This window comes from Mustela nigripes, chromosome 13 (genome assembly GCF_022355385.1).
Source record: "Mustela nigripes isolate SB6536 chromosome 13, MUSNIG.SB6536, whole genome shotgun sequence".
Taxonomy (NCBI): Eukaryota; Metazoa; Chordata; class Mammalia; order Carnivora; family Mustelidae; genus Mustela; species Mustela nigripes.
In genome coordinates this window covers 92,814,904-92,831,771 of record NC_081569.1, presented here as the reverse complement: position 1 = coordinate 92,831,771, position 16,868 = coordinate 92,814,904, and the positions used below count along the sequence as shown (strand labels likewise).

At 37.4% G+C, this 16,868-nt stretch overlaps 1 protein-coding gene across 1 annotated transcript in view; it reads right to left on the bottom strand.

Moving 5' to 3' along the window:
* FANCM (FA complementation group M) overlaps positions 1-16,581 on the bottom strand; it is a 63,159-nt gene extending 46,578 nt beyond the window's left edge. Inside the window, exons 1-7 of the mRNA XM_059373140.1 lie at positions 15,882-16,581; positions 14,913-15,085; positions 11,980-12,057; positions 10,112-10,270; positions 3,883-4,014; positions 1,327-1,459; positions 723-848 (exon numbers count right to left, since the gene is read on the bottom strand). Coding sequence (XP_059229123.1) covers positions 723-848; positions 1,327-1,459; positions 3,883-4,014; positions 10,112-10,270; positions 11,980-12,057; positions 14,913-15,085; positions 15,882-16,398 — 1,318 coding nt within the window. The 5' untranslated portion in view covers positions 16,399-16,581. The remainder of the gene's footprint in view (positions 1-722; positions 849-1,326; positions 1,460-3,882; positions 4,015-10,111; positions 10,271-11,979; positions 12,058-14,912; positions 15,086-15,881) is intronic.
* Between the last annotated feature and the right edge of the window lie 287 nt (positions 16,582-16,868).

Below are 16,868 nucleotides of genomic sequence, written 5' to 3'. Positions count from 1 at the left end.
TTTACTTATTTTAGGGGTAGAAAGAGAGAGTAAGGGAGAGAATCTCCAGCAGATTCTCCACTGAGTATGAAGCCCAGCATGGGGTTCAATCCTACAATCCTGAGATCATGACCTAAACGGAAATCAATAATAAGATGCTCAACTGACTAAGCCACCCAAGCACCCCTGAATTTTTACTGTAATTTCATTCTGAAAGAGAATTCAAATGAAATGGGCAGCAAAGTAGAAGGGAAAAGTATGTATTTAGTTAAGTTATAAATCAGTTTTTGGTAGTTCTGAGAATTTTCATTAATAGTACCAACTACTGGGACGCCTGGGTGGCTCAGTTGGTTAAGCGGCTGCCTTCAGCTCAGGTCATGATCCCAGCGTCCTGGGATCAAGTCCCACATCGGGCTCCTTGCTCCGCAGGGAGCCTGCTTCTCCCTCTGACTCTGCCTTCCACTCTGTCTGCCTGTGCTCGCTCTCTCTCTCTGACAAATAAATAAATAAATAATCTTTAAAAAAAAAAAATAGTACCAACTACTATTAACATCTAGTATATATTTAAAGTTTACAAATTTGGAAAATATATTTATCGTAACTTAAAGAATAAAATCTTTAAGCATTTAACAGCCCTGTTGCTATAGAAAGAAGTAATGATAGATACATGGCTCGATGGAGCAAAATTTCAAAATCAATCTGATAAAGAGAAATAATATAAAATTTTAAAAGAAAAACCACACCTTTTTGTATAGTAGAAAAGCCATTTGCTGAAGTACCACGTGTATGTGCAAACATGCACTCTAGATGATTATAGAGTTTCATGAAGTCCTCATTTCGGCCAAGTTCATTTTTTGTCCGAGTCATTCCTTTAGAAATTAGGAAAAGATTTTCCAAATTAATAAATATAATAGCAAAATTAATTCAAAATTATTTATTAAAAAGAAATTACACTTTAGCAATAAATACAAACTTTTCTAATTCAAACATGAAAGCCATCAACTATTTCCAGCTCCACATTCACATTTGTATTCATGAATTACTTGCTTTTTATCACCAATTTAGCAAAGCCAAAAAGGCATAATCATTTTTTACGTAATTATTTATTAGCTTTTTGTTGTTTTTGAAATTGTTCTGTTTGTTTTTGTTTTTTTAAATAATCTCTAGGCCCAAAGGAGGGCTCAAATTCATGATCCCAAGATCAAGAGCTACACACTACTCAGCCAGGCACCCTTACTTTATTCCTTGTTAAAATAAAGCATCTTTACGTAACCCAAACTGTTTAACACATGTTTAACCAAAATAATAATATGTCATTACTCCTTTAAATAATTTCATATAATTTACCTTTAGTTCCATCCATAATTCCACAAAGGAAGAAATATAATGACCTCATTCCCATTTGCTGCAATAATTCATAACCATGATATAAACTAATACAGATAGCAAACTCTCCCTCAATTATGCCTTGTTGTATTCCCTAGAAAAAAAAAAGCACATATCAAATTTAACCAGAGGAAGAACTAAAGATACATGTTCTGTGTGAAACTTATCACTCTATTGAAGGTCCACCTACTGAATGTCATAGGACATAGTGCCAGTGTATTTTCCATATATAATTTGTCCCTCTTTAATTTTATTTTTTAATTCAATACAAAATTTACATTTTAAAGAGAATAAGTGATGGAGAGAAATACTTGTCATATATTACTAGCAGTATATATATTTTGTTTGTTTGTTTGTTTGTTTGTTTGTTTAGATTTTTATTTATTTGTCAGAGAGAGCGAGCGAGAGTGAGCACAGGCAGACAGAGTGGAAGGCAGAGTCAGATGGAGAAGCAGGCTCCCTGCGGAGCAAGGAGCCCGATATGGGACTCGATCCCAGGACGCTGGGATCATGACCTGAGCCGAAGGCAGCTGCTTAACCAACTGAGCCACCCAGGCGTCCCACTAGCAGTATATATAGATTCCTTTTTTCTTTCAAAACTATTTAACAAGTACCTACTACAGATCAAGCACAGAGATAGATATTTGGGATACAATGGAAAATAAGTCACATAATGGCCTATGCTCATAAATGTTACTGGCACCAGAACAAAATTTAATTAGACAGTTTAACACTAACATTTAACATCAATAACATTTGACACTGTCCTAGGACCAGACACTGTTCTAAGCACATTACTTACACAAATTCACTTAATCCTAATACCTGGGAGGTAGATTCTATGGTTTTGCCCATTTTATACCCGAGAAAGCTGTAAAGCCAGTATTTGAACCCATGAAATCTGGCTCAGGGTCCTTGTGCTTTTAACCACTATTCTCAACGAAATACAGTATTTTTTTTTTAAGATTTTATTTATTTATCGAACAGAGAGAGACAGTGAGAGAGGGAACACAAGCAGGGGCAGAGGAAGAGGGAGAAGCAGGTTTCCCGCTAAGCAGGGAGCTGGATGCAGGGCTGGATCTCAGGACCCTGTGATCATGACCTGAGTCGAAGGTAGATACTTAACAACTGAGCCATCCAGGTGCCCCTACGTATTCCTTTTTTTTTTTTTTTAATTGATTTATTTATTTTCAGAAAAGCAGTATTCATTACTTTTTCACCACACCCAGTGCTCCATGCAATCCATGCCCTCTATAATACCCACCACCTGGTACCCCAACCTCCCACCTCCCCCTATGTATTCCTTTTATGAGAACATACAGCAAGTATAACTATATGATAGGATAATTTTTATTTTTATTTTTTTAATATTTTATTTATTTATTTGACAGACAGAGATCACAAGTAGGCAGAGAGGCAGAGAGAGAGGGGGAAGTGGGCTCCCCTCTCTGTTGTGCAGAGATCCCAGGACCCCAGGATCATGACCTGAGCCAAAAGTAGAGGCTTTAACCCACTGAGCCACCCAGGCGCCCTATGATAGGATAATTTTTAAGAGACCACTGAGAATAAGTTTTAATTATTTTCCTTTATTAAAGATAAAGACTGTATTATTCTCTACCTTACATCTTTAGTAACATTTAATTTCAGTAATAGACATTTTAAATGTCTGCAGGGTAGTGATAAATGCCCTAAAATGGCACCGCAATTACCTAAACCACCTCTCTGCAAAATACAAACTCTCATCAGTAAGATCAAGTTCAGAAGGTTTAGATTTAATATCTAAAATTTCAATGAACATTTAATGACTAGCAGAAATTAAAACACTTTATTAAAGTTTAGTATAATATACTCTAATTTTACGAAAATGTTCCCTTAGTGGTTCCCTAGATACTACAAGACAAAGTCTACATTTCTCGGTGTAAAATCTAGGCTTATAACCTAGATTATCTATCATATCTGACTTTCTTAATCTTTTACCTCAGCTACATTGGTTTGTTCACTGACTCCTTCATACCTTCATTCAACTGCCTCTGTTCTTTTGCAGATGCATTATCTCTCAGTTCAAAGAATGACTCAGTGCTTTTTTGCTTATGAGCATCTCTTCTGACTTTGGACCTACCTTGATGGGTTTGTTCCTATCTGTCTATTGTTTTTTCCTAGGAAGACTGGAAATAAGAAGCTTACTATGATGGTTCCTCCAGCCTCTACTATCAAGAGTTAAGACTAGTTATAAAAGTTATATTCTACCCCCCCTATAAAAGTTATATTCTACCCACCTCATGGCACTAACAGAAATGAACTAAAATACCAAGTCTTTATTAAAAGTTAGAAGATAAAATTATCTTAATTCAAAGCATTAAAGCATATTTTTGCTAGACTTTTTCATGCTTTTTATAAACTATATAAATCATATCTGAATTCTTGATGAGCTAATATATATCCAAAAAATCATTATTTACATTTTATCTTGGGTCTAAACAAAAACTTAACCTCTCTTCAAAATTAAAATATACCTACCACAATATTTGGAGATGGGTTTTTCCTAAATTGATCTCTTGCCAAAATTATCTGGTATTTTGTTAGATTGGGGATATCCCTTCTCATCAAAACATTCTTCTGAATCAAAGAACCGGCAAATGCCTCCAAAACCTGCAAATTTCAGTGAAATTTAGTTTAAGGTCAAAGTCCTTTTTCAAATACATTTTCTCACATATTAAAATGGAAGTTACATATTGAGTAAAGTTTGTCTTAAAATAATTTTTTTTAAAGATTTTATTTGACAGAGAGAGACCGCAAGAGAGAGGGAACACAAGCAGGGGGGGTGAGAGAGGGAGAAGCAGGCGTTCCACTGAGCAGAGAGCCTGATGCAGGGCTTGATCCCAGGACCCTGGGATTATGACCCAAGACAAAGGCAGACGCCTAACAACTGAGCCACCCAGGTGCCACTTAAAATAAATTTTCAAGTAAACACACAAAATAACAACAAAACGTAAGAGTACTTAACATTTATCCCCAGATTATATCTATATGAAGAGTCAGCACAAGTAACTATTGCCTCCAAATATAATTCAAGAACATATGTGCTTATCTGTGTATTTCTTAATTCCCCTCCCTTCCTAACCTACACATGCTGTAATCTAAGCACAATGAATAAAGGACCTTTGATTTCTCAATGCTGCATCTTCAATATGAAGAACAAAGTCTAGCATATAGGTAAATATTTGTAGTCTTGCTGATTAAATCAAAATGTCTTGAGTACATTCAATTTGATTTGTTGATTCATTCTTTCAAGAAATAATAAGCATCTAGTATATGTCAAGCATTGTTCCAAAGGCTAGAAATTTGTAGCTGAGACAAATGAAGTTGCTACTTTCATAAAGTTTATATCCAATGAAGGGAAGCAAAGAATAATGAGTGAATAAAGAGAGCTTCTGTTACAATAAATGCATTTAAGAACCCAAAACACAGTAATACTATAGAGTTCTGGAGGAAAATGGAGTCACTATTAAGTAAGGTAAACAAAGATGGTTTCTCTAGAGAGGTAATATTTGAGTTGACGTCTGAATGATGACAAGTTCTGAGGACAGAGCATATCAGGCATTGGAAATGTGGAAATGCCTAATGCAGGATGAGCTTGATGGCACAGTGAATGAAAATAGAGACCTAGGGATGAACTCCTAGTACAGCAATGTGTAATTAACAGTTTAAATTTTTGCCTAATTATATTTCCTAAAATAGGGCTTTTTAGTAGTTTTATTTTTCATCCCTTCCAGTTTTGCTGATCTTATCACCTACAGAACCGTCCAAAAGCATCAATAAGGGGCACCTGGGTGGCTCAGTGGGTTAAAGCCTCTGCCTTCAGCTCAGGTCATGATCCCAGGGTCCTGGGATCGAGCCTCGCCTCAGGCTCTCTGCTCAACAGGAGGCCTGCTTCCTCTTCTCTCTCTCTCTCTCTCTCTGCCTGCCTCTCTGCCTACTTGTGATCTCTGCCAAATAAATAAATAAATAAATAATCTTTAAAAAACAACAACAACAACAAAAAAAAAACAAAAGCATCAATAAAATGAAATGCCTATATTTGTTTATACAAATTATAATTTTTATAACCTTATAAATGGAATGATTTTAATCATGACAAAATGTACTAGTATAAAGGAGATGATTTTTATATCAAAATAAAAAGCTTCTGGAGATGCCTGATTGGCTCGGTCCTCAGAAGAGCATGTCACCTTTTTTTTAGTATTTTATTTATTTGACAGGGAGAGACAGCAAGAGAGGGAACACAAGCAGGGGGAATGGAAAATGGAGAAGCAGGCTTCCCACTGAGCAGGGAGCCCAACTCGGGGCTTAATCCCAGGGCACTGGGAGTATGACCTGAACCGAAGGCAGACACTTAACAACCGAAGGCAGACACTTATATCACCCAGGTGCCCCAGAAGAGCTTGTGGTTCCTGATCTTGGGGTCATGAGTTCAAGCTTCAAGTTGGGCAGAGTTTACTTAAAATAATTAATTAAATAAATAAAATAACTTTTTTAAAAAAATGATTTTATTTATTTGGCAGGCAGAGATCACAAATAGGCAGAGAGGCAGGCAGAGAGAGAGAGAGAGAAGCAGGCTTCCTGCTGAGCATAGAGCCTGATGCAGGGATCGATCCTAGGACCCTGGGATCATGACCCTGGGATCATGACCTGAGCCGAAGGCAGAGGCTTTAACCCACTGAGCCACCTAGGCACCCCAATAAAATAAATTTTAAACGAAAGCTCTGCATTACAATGAAAACCATCAATGAAATGAAAAGCCAACCTACTGAATTAGAGAAGATAGATATCTGCAAACAACATATCTGATAAGGGGTTAATATCCAAAATATTTAAGAGCTTATAAAATTCAACACCAAAAAGAGATCTGATTTAAAAAATAAGCAGAGGGGTGCCTGGGTGGCTCCGTAAGTTAAGCAGCTGCCTTCGGCTCAGGTCATAATCCCAGGATCCTGGAATAGAGCCTCATGTTGGGTTCCCTGCTCAGCAGGGAATCAGCTTTTCCCTCTCCATCTGTCCCTCCTCTAACTTGTGCACATGATCTCTCTCTCTCTAATAAATAAATAAAATCTTTAAAAAATAAATAAATAAAAAACGAGCAGAGGACTTGAAGAGACATTTTTCCAAAGATGATATTCAGATGGCCAACAGAGAAGAAAAGATGCTCAATACCACTCATCACCAGCATCAGGGAAATGCAAATCAAAACCACAATGAGATATCACCTCACACCTGTCAGAATGGCTAAAATCAAAAAGATGAGAAATAACAAGTGTTGGTGAGAATGTGGAGAAAAAGAACTCTTATACGGTATTGCTGGGAATGTAAATTGGTAAAGCAACTGTGGAAAACAGCATGGAGTTTCCTCAAAAAATTAAAGCAGAACTACTACTACATGACCCAATAATTTCACTACTATGTATTTACCCAAAGAAAATGAAAACACTAGCTTTAAAAGATACATGCACCCTTATGTTTATTGCATTATTTACAAGAGCCAAGATGTGGAAGCAACCCAAGTGTCCATCAGTAGACAAATTGATAAGGAAAACATGGTGTGTATATATAGTTAGATATACACAATGGAAAATTACAGTCAAAAAAAGGGACAAAATCATGCCATTTGTGACAACATGGTTAGACCTAAAGGTTATTATAAGTGAAATTAGTGAGACAGAGAAAGACAAATACCATAGGATTTTACTCATATGTGAAATCTAAAAAAAAAAAAAGCCCACTGAATAAGCAAGAAAACAAAAAGCAGAATCAGACCTATAAATACAGAGACAGAATAATGGTTGCCAGAGGGAAGGAGATTGAGAAAATAGGTGAAGGGAAGTGGGAAATACAGGCTTCCGGTTATGGAATGAGTAAATCCCAGGAATAAAAGGTACAGCATAGGGAATACATTCAATGATATAGTAATGTTGTATGGTAGCTACACTGTGGTGAGCATAGCATAATATATAACTTGTTATATCACTATACTGTACACCTGAAACTATTTTAACATTGTGTGCCAACTATATTTAAATTAAAAAAATTGTTTTTAATATTTATTTATTTATTTTTATTTTTTATTTTTTTTTTTAAAGATTTTATTTATTTATTTATTTGACAGAGAGAAATTACAAGTACACTGAGAGGCAGGCAGAGAGAGAGAGAGAAGGAAGCAGGCTCCCTGCTGAGCAGAGAGCCCGATGCGGGACTCGATCCCAGGACCCTGAGATCATGACCTGAGCCGAAGGCAGCGGCTTAACCCACTGAGCCACCCAGGCGCCCAATATTTATTTATTTGACAGAAATAGAGACACAAGCAGTTTGGGAAGTTGGAGAGGGAGAAGCAGGCTTCCTGCAAAGCAGGGAGCCCAATGCGGGACTCGATCCCAGGATGCTGGGATTGTGACCTGAGCCAAAGGCAGACACTTAACAACTGAGCCACCCAGGCACCCCAGATAGAAAAAATTTTTAATCAAAAAGGAAATGATCACGAGAAATACTTTGCCATATCTTAATAATACTTAAAATTTTGTCACAAATAATTTGAAAACAAAAATAAAGCATATTCCTATAGAACTTTTCTTTAAGAAAGACTTATTAAAGGTTAAACGATAGATGAATATTTTGGCTATCTATTCCTATATACAAAGTACTTGAAAACAGCATAAATTAAAATAACAACCATTTTATTTGCTCATGATTCTAATTCTTCCATAAAAGTTACAAGGATTCCTTGGAGAAATGGTTGATTCCATGGCTGGAACACGAGAAATACCAAATGAGCACAAAATATCTTGTGAGGACAGAAAGTTAAGAAGTGTTAAAAAAAAAAAATGCGGGGCGCCTGGGTGGTTCAGTGGGTTAAGCCTCTGCCTTTGGCTCAGGTCAAGATCCCAGAGTCCTGGGATCAAGCCCCGCATGTGGGCTCTCTCGGGAGCCTGCTTCTCCCTCCTTCTCTGTCAGCCTCTCTGCCTACTTGTGATCTCTGTCAAATAAATAAATAAATAAATCTTTAAAAAAAAAAAAATGCATGTCTAAAGGACACAAGAAACTCTAAACGGCCAAAGTTGGAGCAATCTGAGCAACAAAACTCATACTGATATCAGTATTAGATTATAGCGGATAGGAAAAAAAAAATCTATTAGTCTATACTTATAAAAGAATTAATAAATGAATTCTAATTGACAAACATAAAAAATTGAGAGAAAGGAGAAACCGTGATTAAGCAAACATAACAATTAACTGTAGCAAGCAATAACCATCATTGCATGCTAAAATTAGAGAGCAAATTATACTGAGAAACAGGACATTTGAGTAATCTTAAACTAACTCCCCATTGGAATTCTCTATATTATTTGGGCATATTTCCTGAAAGTCTAAAACCACTGCAAAGTAAAATGTTAAAAATAAAGTGTTAAAAATAAAAAAGAGGGGCACCTGCGTGGCTCAGTGGCAGTTAAGCTTCTGCCTTTGGCTCAGGTCATGATTTCATGGTCCTGGGATCAAGCCCCATATTGGGCTCTATGCTCAGCGGGGAGCCTGCTTATCCCTCTCTCTCTGCCTGCCCCTCTGCCTGCTTGTGATCTCTGTTTGTCAAATAAATAAATAATCTTTGTTAAAAAAATAATAAGGGAAAAAAAAAGGATTGTCAGGGCACTGCAGGGACAGCTGAACTCTGTTCTTTGATATTTGGAGCCCTGAATGGCTGAATGTTAAGTGTAATACCTCAACTATAGCCATATGTTTACACCCTCGATTCTAGCTATCAACCGTTTCCTCCTTTCTCCTAAACACAGCTTAGCTGAGCTTCATCATGGCTTACTTGACGTTTATCACATTCTGTGGTCAAAATCAGTCACAGAGCCAGTGTAGATTAGAAGGAAAAGGAAATGGGAGGAGTGTCAAAGAATTTCCAGGCATCTTTAATCTGCAACAATGAAGATATGAGAACAAGATGTTCTCCCAGCATGACACTAATTATGAACTATAGAAAAATAGTGTGTTACCTCAAAATTTTCCCATTGAAATTGATAACTGGCCAAGTAATTTCTCAAAAACTACAATATTGACATTTGGCCCAGATAATCCTTTGTTGTTGGAGGACTACTCTTGTTCATTACAGAATGTTAACCAGCATTCTTAGCCTCTACACATTAGATTTTAGTAGCAACTCTACTCTCTACCCCCTCCAGTTATGATACCCAAAAATATGTCAAGACATTGCCCCCCCCCCCAAAAAAAGACATTGCCAAATGTCACCAGGTGGACAAAAACTGCCCTCAGTTGAGAATCAATGCTGTATAAGATACAGGAGGAAAAATAATGAAAATATGTTTTCTTACAAAGAAACTTCTGGTTAAATCTGGACTTGTTTTATAAGTGTGTTCTCTATATGAAAATTCACTGAGCTATTCACACTTAGGTTTTGTATGCTCCTCAATTTATATGGTGTTTTATACTGCAATTAATAGGTGTACTTTTTTAAAAAAGGCTATAATTGGCTTTAGAAATGGTCCATCATTTTGTATTTCCTCTTAAAACATGGTACTAACTCCAAAAATTTTAATTTCAAGTAATTTTTCAACATGCTAATTATATAAAATGATAGAACTATAGATTCTCACAGCCAAGTTCTACAAAATAAAATCTTTATTTTGTATTTTGACATTATTTGTGAAAACCCTGAATAGTAATAAAAATGGCTTACCTGGATATATGCCTTTTGGACAGCTGCAAGTTCTTCACCAAGGGGAACAACTAGCTTTTCAACTCGCCTTTCATGAGAATATGGCAAAATATCTGGAGAATCCTCAGAACGAAGTTCTATCTGCCCAATTCGTAGGTTAGTAATAACCTGTTGAACAGCCTACACAAAATCAAGTATGTTTATAACATTGCACGTTAAATTTTTTAGCTTAGGTTACCAACAAAAATAAAATAGTGGTAAAATTTGAAATTCATATCATTAAACTTCTTTTTGTTTTTAACTATAAGTTACATTAGAAGTAGTACAAGAGGAAGATAAGGCTTTAAAACATCTTTCTTTCATGCAGCCCTTCCAGCCAAGAATCCAAGAAATAAGAATATTGGTAAACATCCAACAAGTTCTTCAAACATATTTTGGACTTCTCAATGGCAGTGATATACTCCTTCCACCAACATTTAATGAAGATTCAGACAAAACAGAAGTTTTGGGGTAGCAAACTAAAATCACAACCCAAATTTCCTGGTTCCCTGGCAAACACTTTTTTCCAGTGTTTTATGTTTGTTTTTTTTTTTTCCTTTGTGGGAAGAACAGAGAAACCTTTTAAAATGTGGAAACTGGGGCGCCTGGGTGGCTCAGTGGGTTAAGCCGCTGCCTTCGGCTCGGGTCATGATCTCAGGGTCCTGGGATTGAGTCCTGCATCAGGCTCTCTGCTCGGCGGGGAGCCTACTTCCTCCTCTCTCTCTCTCTCTCTCTCTGCCTGCCTCTATGCCTACTTGTGATCTCTCTCTGTCAAATAAATAAATAAAATCTTTTAAAAATAAATAAATAAAATGTGGAAACTGGGAAAACATTACCTTAACCAAGTTGAGATTAACAGCAACAGTGGTAAAACAAATCAACATCATGTAGTCTCTGAACCATGCACCAAGAAAGCTACAGCATCACTTCTGGAATATTCTTGCCAAAAATGCATAACCTCACTCCAATCATAAGAAAACATCAGACAAACCCAAACTGAGGAATATTCTACAAACAACTGGCATTTGCTCTTAAAAGCGTCAATGTCATGGGAAACGAAGGCTGAGAAACTATTACAGATACGAAGGACTGAAACATGACAACTAAATGCAAGTGAGATTCTGGACCAGACCTCAGAACTGAAATGGACAGTGGTCGGAAAACTGACAAAATTCAACTCAGGTCTACAGAGTAATTAATAGTACTGTGCCAATGTTAACTTCCCAGTTTTGATTATGATTATATGTTAACACTAGAGGAAGATGAGCAAAGGAGAGATAAGAGACTGGAATTTTTGCAAATTTTCTGGAAGTCTTAGTTCAAAATAAAACTTTTTTTCAAAAAAAAAAAACCAAAAAACTGAAAACTTAATTTATAAAACACATATTGGGGCACCTAGGTGTCTCAGTTGGTTAAGCGTGTGCTTTCAGTTCAGGTCATGATCTCAGGGTTCTGGAATCTAGCCCTATATTGGACTCCTTGCTCAACAGGAAGCCTGCTTCTCCTCCCTCTGCCCCTCCCGCGCTTTGTGCTCTCACACTTTCTAATAAATAAAATCTTTAAAAATTAATGAATAAAATAAAAAACACGCTATTTCAAAAGTTAGTACTTTTAACAAACTACTTATGCATACTGACATCTAAAAACTACTAGTGAAAATTTTTTTCTTAATTAAAAAAATAAAAATTATTAATGTAGAAAATCTTCTCCAACCAAAGAAAACAGAGACATGTGTAAGAAATGTTATATCTTGATGTCAAACTAAATATTAGAATGACAAACTGATCTGGGCCTGTACAAAAGTTATTATTTTTCTTAAATGTTAAGAAATAGAAAGACATTTTACTTACCTTTATATCACTACCTGGTGTGGCACTAAGAGCCAAGATTCTAAAGTGATTTGTATATTTGACTAGTTCTCTTACAACCTTAAAAAAAGAGAAAAAGTTATTTAATTTTATCTATCCAATACAAAGTAACAGTGTTTCTGTTAAACAAGCTATTATATATATTCCATTATCATTATTTCTTATTCAGAGTATGATGGTCTAAGGGATGGAACTATAATATATATTTTACATATATAAATATAATACATAATCAAGTATAATATAATAAAACATAAAAATAGGAAAAAATACCAGTATGAAATTAGATCTAAAATGGAAAAAAAATTGTTTAAGGAAAGACTTTAAAAGTCCAACTTTCCTTTTAAATTCTAACACATTTTCTCAGTGGCACAAAAGCATCATTCTAGATGTTGCAATATGAATTCAACACCCACATCTGTATGATTAATATCAGATATTCCACCAAATTCCTATATGATCTTCACGAGGCCCCAATACAAGGGAAAAGGACCCTTAAGTAAACTGAATTACAGTAATAGCTCTCAAAATCCTATAGTTCTGCATTAAATATAGGAAATAGTAAAAACAGATTACCTAAAAACCGCTCTTATTTAAACCCATGTAAAGGATGAATTCAGCGAGACTCACACTGAATCTTGACCAATCTCAGAAAATATTATTTATGGACTTTCTTTTCTTTTTAAAATGATATAGAACACATATTAAGATAGAACATTTTACTTACAGTCTAATTGTTCTAAGTAAAAACTGATGCAAGACAAACCCTAATAATACGTTACTTTTATCCAAGTGGGATTCTCGTGCATTTTGTAGAAGAGGAAATGGTGCTGTGTTTGTAACCCAGGAAGCTACATTCTTCATGGGATTGTTGTGCCTATTGGAATCTACATCTATAATATTCAAGGTACCATAAACCCTCAAGGCTGCCTGGAAAATTAGTGAAATCAATGCATGCCTCTACTGTACTTCATAAAAGCATAAGTCTTATAATTAAAAAAAAAAAAAGTAAGCTGCCTCAGTGGCTCAGTCAGTTGAGTGTCTGACTCTTGAATTCAGCTCAGGTCTTGATCTCAAGGTGGTGAGTTCAAGGCCCACACTGGACTCCACAACCAATGTGGAGCCTGCTTAAAAAACAAATAAACAAAAAAAAAACTCAATGCAAAAAATGTTTTGAAAATAAAATAAATGAGTTAAAGTTGCTACATATAAGCTAAATCTACAAAATAAATTCACAGAGTTAAAATAAAAATTTTTAAATGCCACACTCAAGCAGAAACCTTAACATACTGGGTATTAATTTAACTTGGAAAGATATGAAAAAGTATATACATCCATTTCCTGCCTAAAATCAAGAGACTCTTAATCTCAGGAAACAAACTGAAGATTGCTGGGGGGAGAGGGGGAGGGATAGCGTGGCTGGCTGGGTTATGGACATTGGGGAGGGTATGTGCTATGTTGAGTGCTGTGAAATGTGTAAGCCTAATGATTCACAGACCTGTACCATTGAGGCAAATAATACATTATAAGTTAAATTTAAAAAAAAAAAAGGCTGTAGGGCGCCTGGGTGGCTCAGTGGGTTAAGCCACTGCCTTCGGCTCAGGTCATGATCTCAGGGTCCTGGGATCGAGTCCCACATCAGGCTCTCTGCTCAGCAGGGAGCCTGCTTCCCTCTCTCTCTCTCTGCCTGCCTCTCAGTCTACTTGTGATTTCTCTCTGTCAAATAAATAAATAAAATCTTTAAAAAAAAAAAAAAAAGGCTGTAAACTAACAACGAAAAAAAAAAATCAATTCTAAGAAAGATAACAATTCTCCACAAGATAACACAGAGATATAATACAATAAACTTAACTTAAACTTAAGTTCCTTAATCAGGGAAACTGCAGATTCACAAACTGGCAGTAAAATTCACCTCTCTGGCACTAAATAAAATCAACTTTCCCTTCTATTCTTACTCTTTCCCTCTTATCACCAGCTCATAGTTTTACCTACCTACCATCTTTATGTTGATGATTTTCACATCTGTATCTCTAGCTCAGAACTCTCCACTGAGATGCACTGCCCACTAGGAATCTATAGCTAGATGCCTCAAAGACAGTTCAAACTCAGCAATCTAAAGCTACCTTCATTATCTTTCCACAATACCCCAAATCTTCTGTGCATCCATAAGGCTCCGTTGGTGCTCCTCATTACACCAACATCCTCACAGTCTTCCAAGTCAGAAACCTGTGAAGGAGTCCTCCTAAATTTCTCCTCTCCCACACTGTACACCCTGCTTTTAGCCCTCTCTTCTAATCTCTTTTAAATCTTAAGTATCATCCCAGGTAAACATTTTTAAATGAGTCTCCACCACCCATATCCCCTATGTCCTACAAAGAGCATTCAAACTGCTAGCCATAATAGGCAAATGCCTTCATGACCTAGACCTTAAGTTCTCCAGCCAATCTCACCTCTTCACCTTTATAATTCATATTTATGTAGTACATAACTAGAAGGCACTGTTAAGTAGATTGCACACATTATTTCATCCAATCTTGGTAACAACTCTTGACAGTTAAGTATGATTTTACCTAGCTGCCAGAGAATGACACTGCATATCTACTACCAATTTTTGAATAATTAACTTTGTTCCAAAACTCCACCCACACCCTATTTTAGATTACTGCCTCAACCATCATCATCTACACCTGACACTTGCTAGGGATTAAAAAACAACAACAACAACAACAAAAAAAAAACAACCCAGGCAGCAGAGACACTGGTTTGAATGACAGAAGTATTTTCTTCACTGAAATAAGGTGAGGTTTTTTTCATAATGATAACACAATCAATAACTACCATCATTAATAAGTATTCACCAAAATACTCTTTAACAGTATGTTCACAGTACAAAATACTTTTAAACGAAATATTACCTGGCAATATGCATAGTTTCCAAGAGCTTTATGAGCTTCATCGATAACTAGACACTTTATTTCAGCAGCAGGACAAGCTCCTCTAGAAAGATCATTTACCATGACTTGAGGTGTAAGAAAAAGGACTCTCTTACTGTGCCATATTTCCTTCCTGGTGAAAGCCTGAGTAGATCCTGTAAACAAAAGTGACATCCTACATTCTAAATACCAGGACTGTTACCTTTAAAATATCTATAATCTAACCTAATTTCAGAATGCAGTCCTGTTTTGGTAATCTGCCTTCAGACAAGAACACTTTAACAAATCACTGAAATGTTAAATTTTAAAGCTCTGTTGTGATCCCAGTGTTAATGCTGAGACACAACTAGACTGTCTTTAGAGAATTCCTACAACATGGCATAATAATTGAAGAAAAGCAAGTTCTTCAACTGGGAAATCTTTTTGGGGAAGAAAGCCAGAAAACCTCCTGTTCACTTCTGATGGGGTGTACATACAAATCGCTTCAAAGTACTCTGACAAATTACGGAGAGTCTCTGAAAATTGAGGAGAGCAACCCTTTTGGTGAGGGCCAAACTTGTTACAAATAGATAATGCTTTAAGAGAGAGAATGGAGGGGCACGTGGGTGGCTCAGTGGGTTAAGCCGCTGCCTTCGGTTCAGGTCATGATCTCGGGGTCCTGGGATCGAGTCCCACATCGGGCTCTCTGCTCAGCGGAGAGCCTGCTTCCTCCACCACCCGCCCCCCCGCGCCTGCCTCTCTGCCTACTTGTGATCTCTCTGTGTCAAATAAATAACTAAAAGCTTAAAAAAGAAGAGAGAGAGAGAATGAATGGAAAATACGGATACTGTGATCTGGGGACTATTCCTCCTGGGTTAGGAATTCCTTTAGCTCAACTTCCACCAGACTGCGTGCTTTCCCGAGTTACCCCCCCCCCCCCCCAGTTTCAAATTAACCCATTTTCTAACATACCTGTCATTTCGGCCATGTGGGACTGCGGAATACCCATCACTCGGTAGCAAGCCTCGATCTGCTGTGTGACCAAGGGTTTCGTGGGGGCCATGAAGACCACCTTGCCGGAAGGGAACCACCGGTAGAAATTGTACATGACCACGGCGGCAATAAAGGTCTTTCCCAAGCCGGTAGGCAGACACACCAGCGTGTTGCAGAACAGAGAGGTCCGAGCAATGTGCAGCTGGTAGTCCCGCACTGGGCAATTAGTAGGGTAAATCCACAGGGAGCCCGCTGAGGTGCAGAAACCGCCATTCTCTAAACTCAGCTGCCGCTCCGCCTCATACACTGCAACCAGCAATACATCATCGTCTGACTCCCGCTGAGCCTCGGTAGCCTCTGCAGCGGGAGGAAAACGTGCCCTAGAGATGCCAGGGCTCTGAGGCCGCTCAGGTCCAGAGCTGCAACCCGGAGCTCCGGCGGGCCGAGAAATGCTTGAGCCCCACGTCTGAAAAAGTGTTCTTTGCCGTCCGCTCATTGGGATGACGACCACCCAAGGCTTCGCTCAGACGCTAGCAGTTCCAACAGCTCAACCGCCACCCTTCGGATCCCCATCGGTTACCTTCGCACAAAACAGAGGAACGTGAGGGCGGGACTGCAGCCTGTTCATGTAGTTGAAAATGCCGCCACTGAGTTTGCGTCGGAAATCTGATTGGCTAGCTTCCCGGAAAACCTCGCGGCCTCCCGGAGACGGATGCGCACGGTTCCGGCGTTAGTCTGAATTTGGTCCGCGGTTCAGTCTCTTCACAGACTCTAAATATAAGTTCCGTTCCCAACGACTGTGTCCCGGCCTCATTGCTAAAGTGATATTGCTTAAAATTATAAAACAAAACAAAACAAAACAAAAAAGACTTTGAGATCCTAGGGACAACGGATACCCATTTTTTTTGTGTGAATTTAATGTTATCGAGCGAGTATTTCTTATTCCTTGTTGGCTGTATTTTTTTT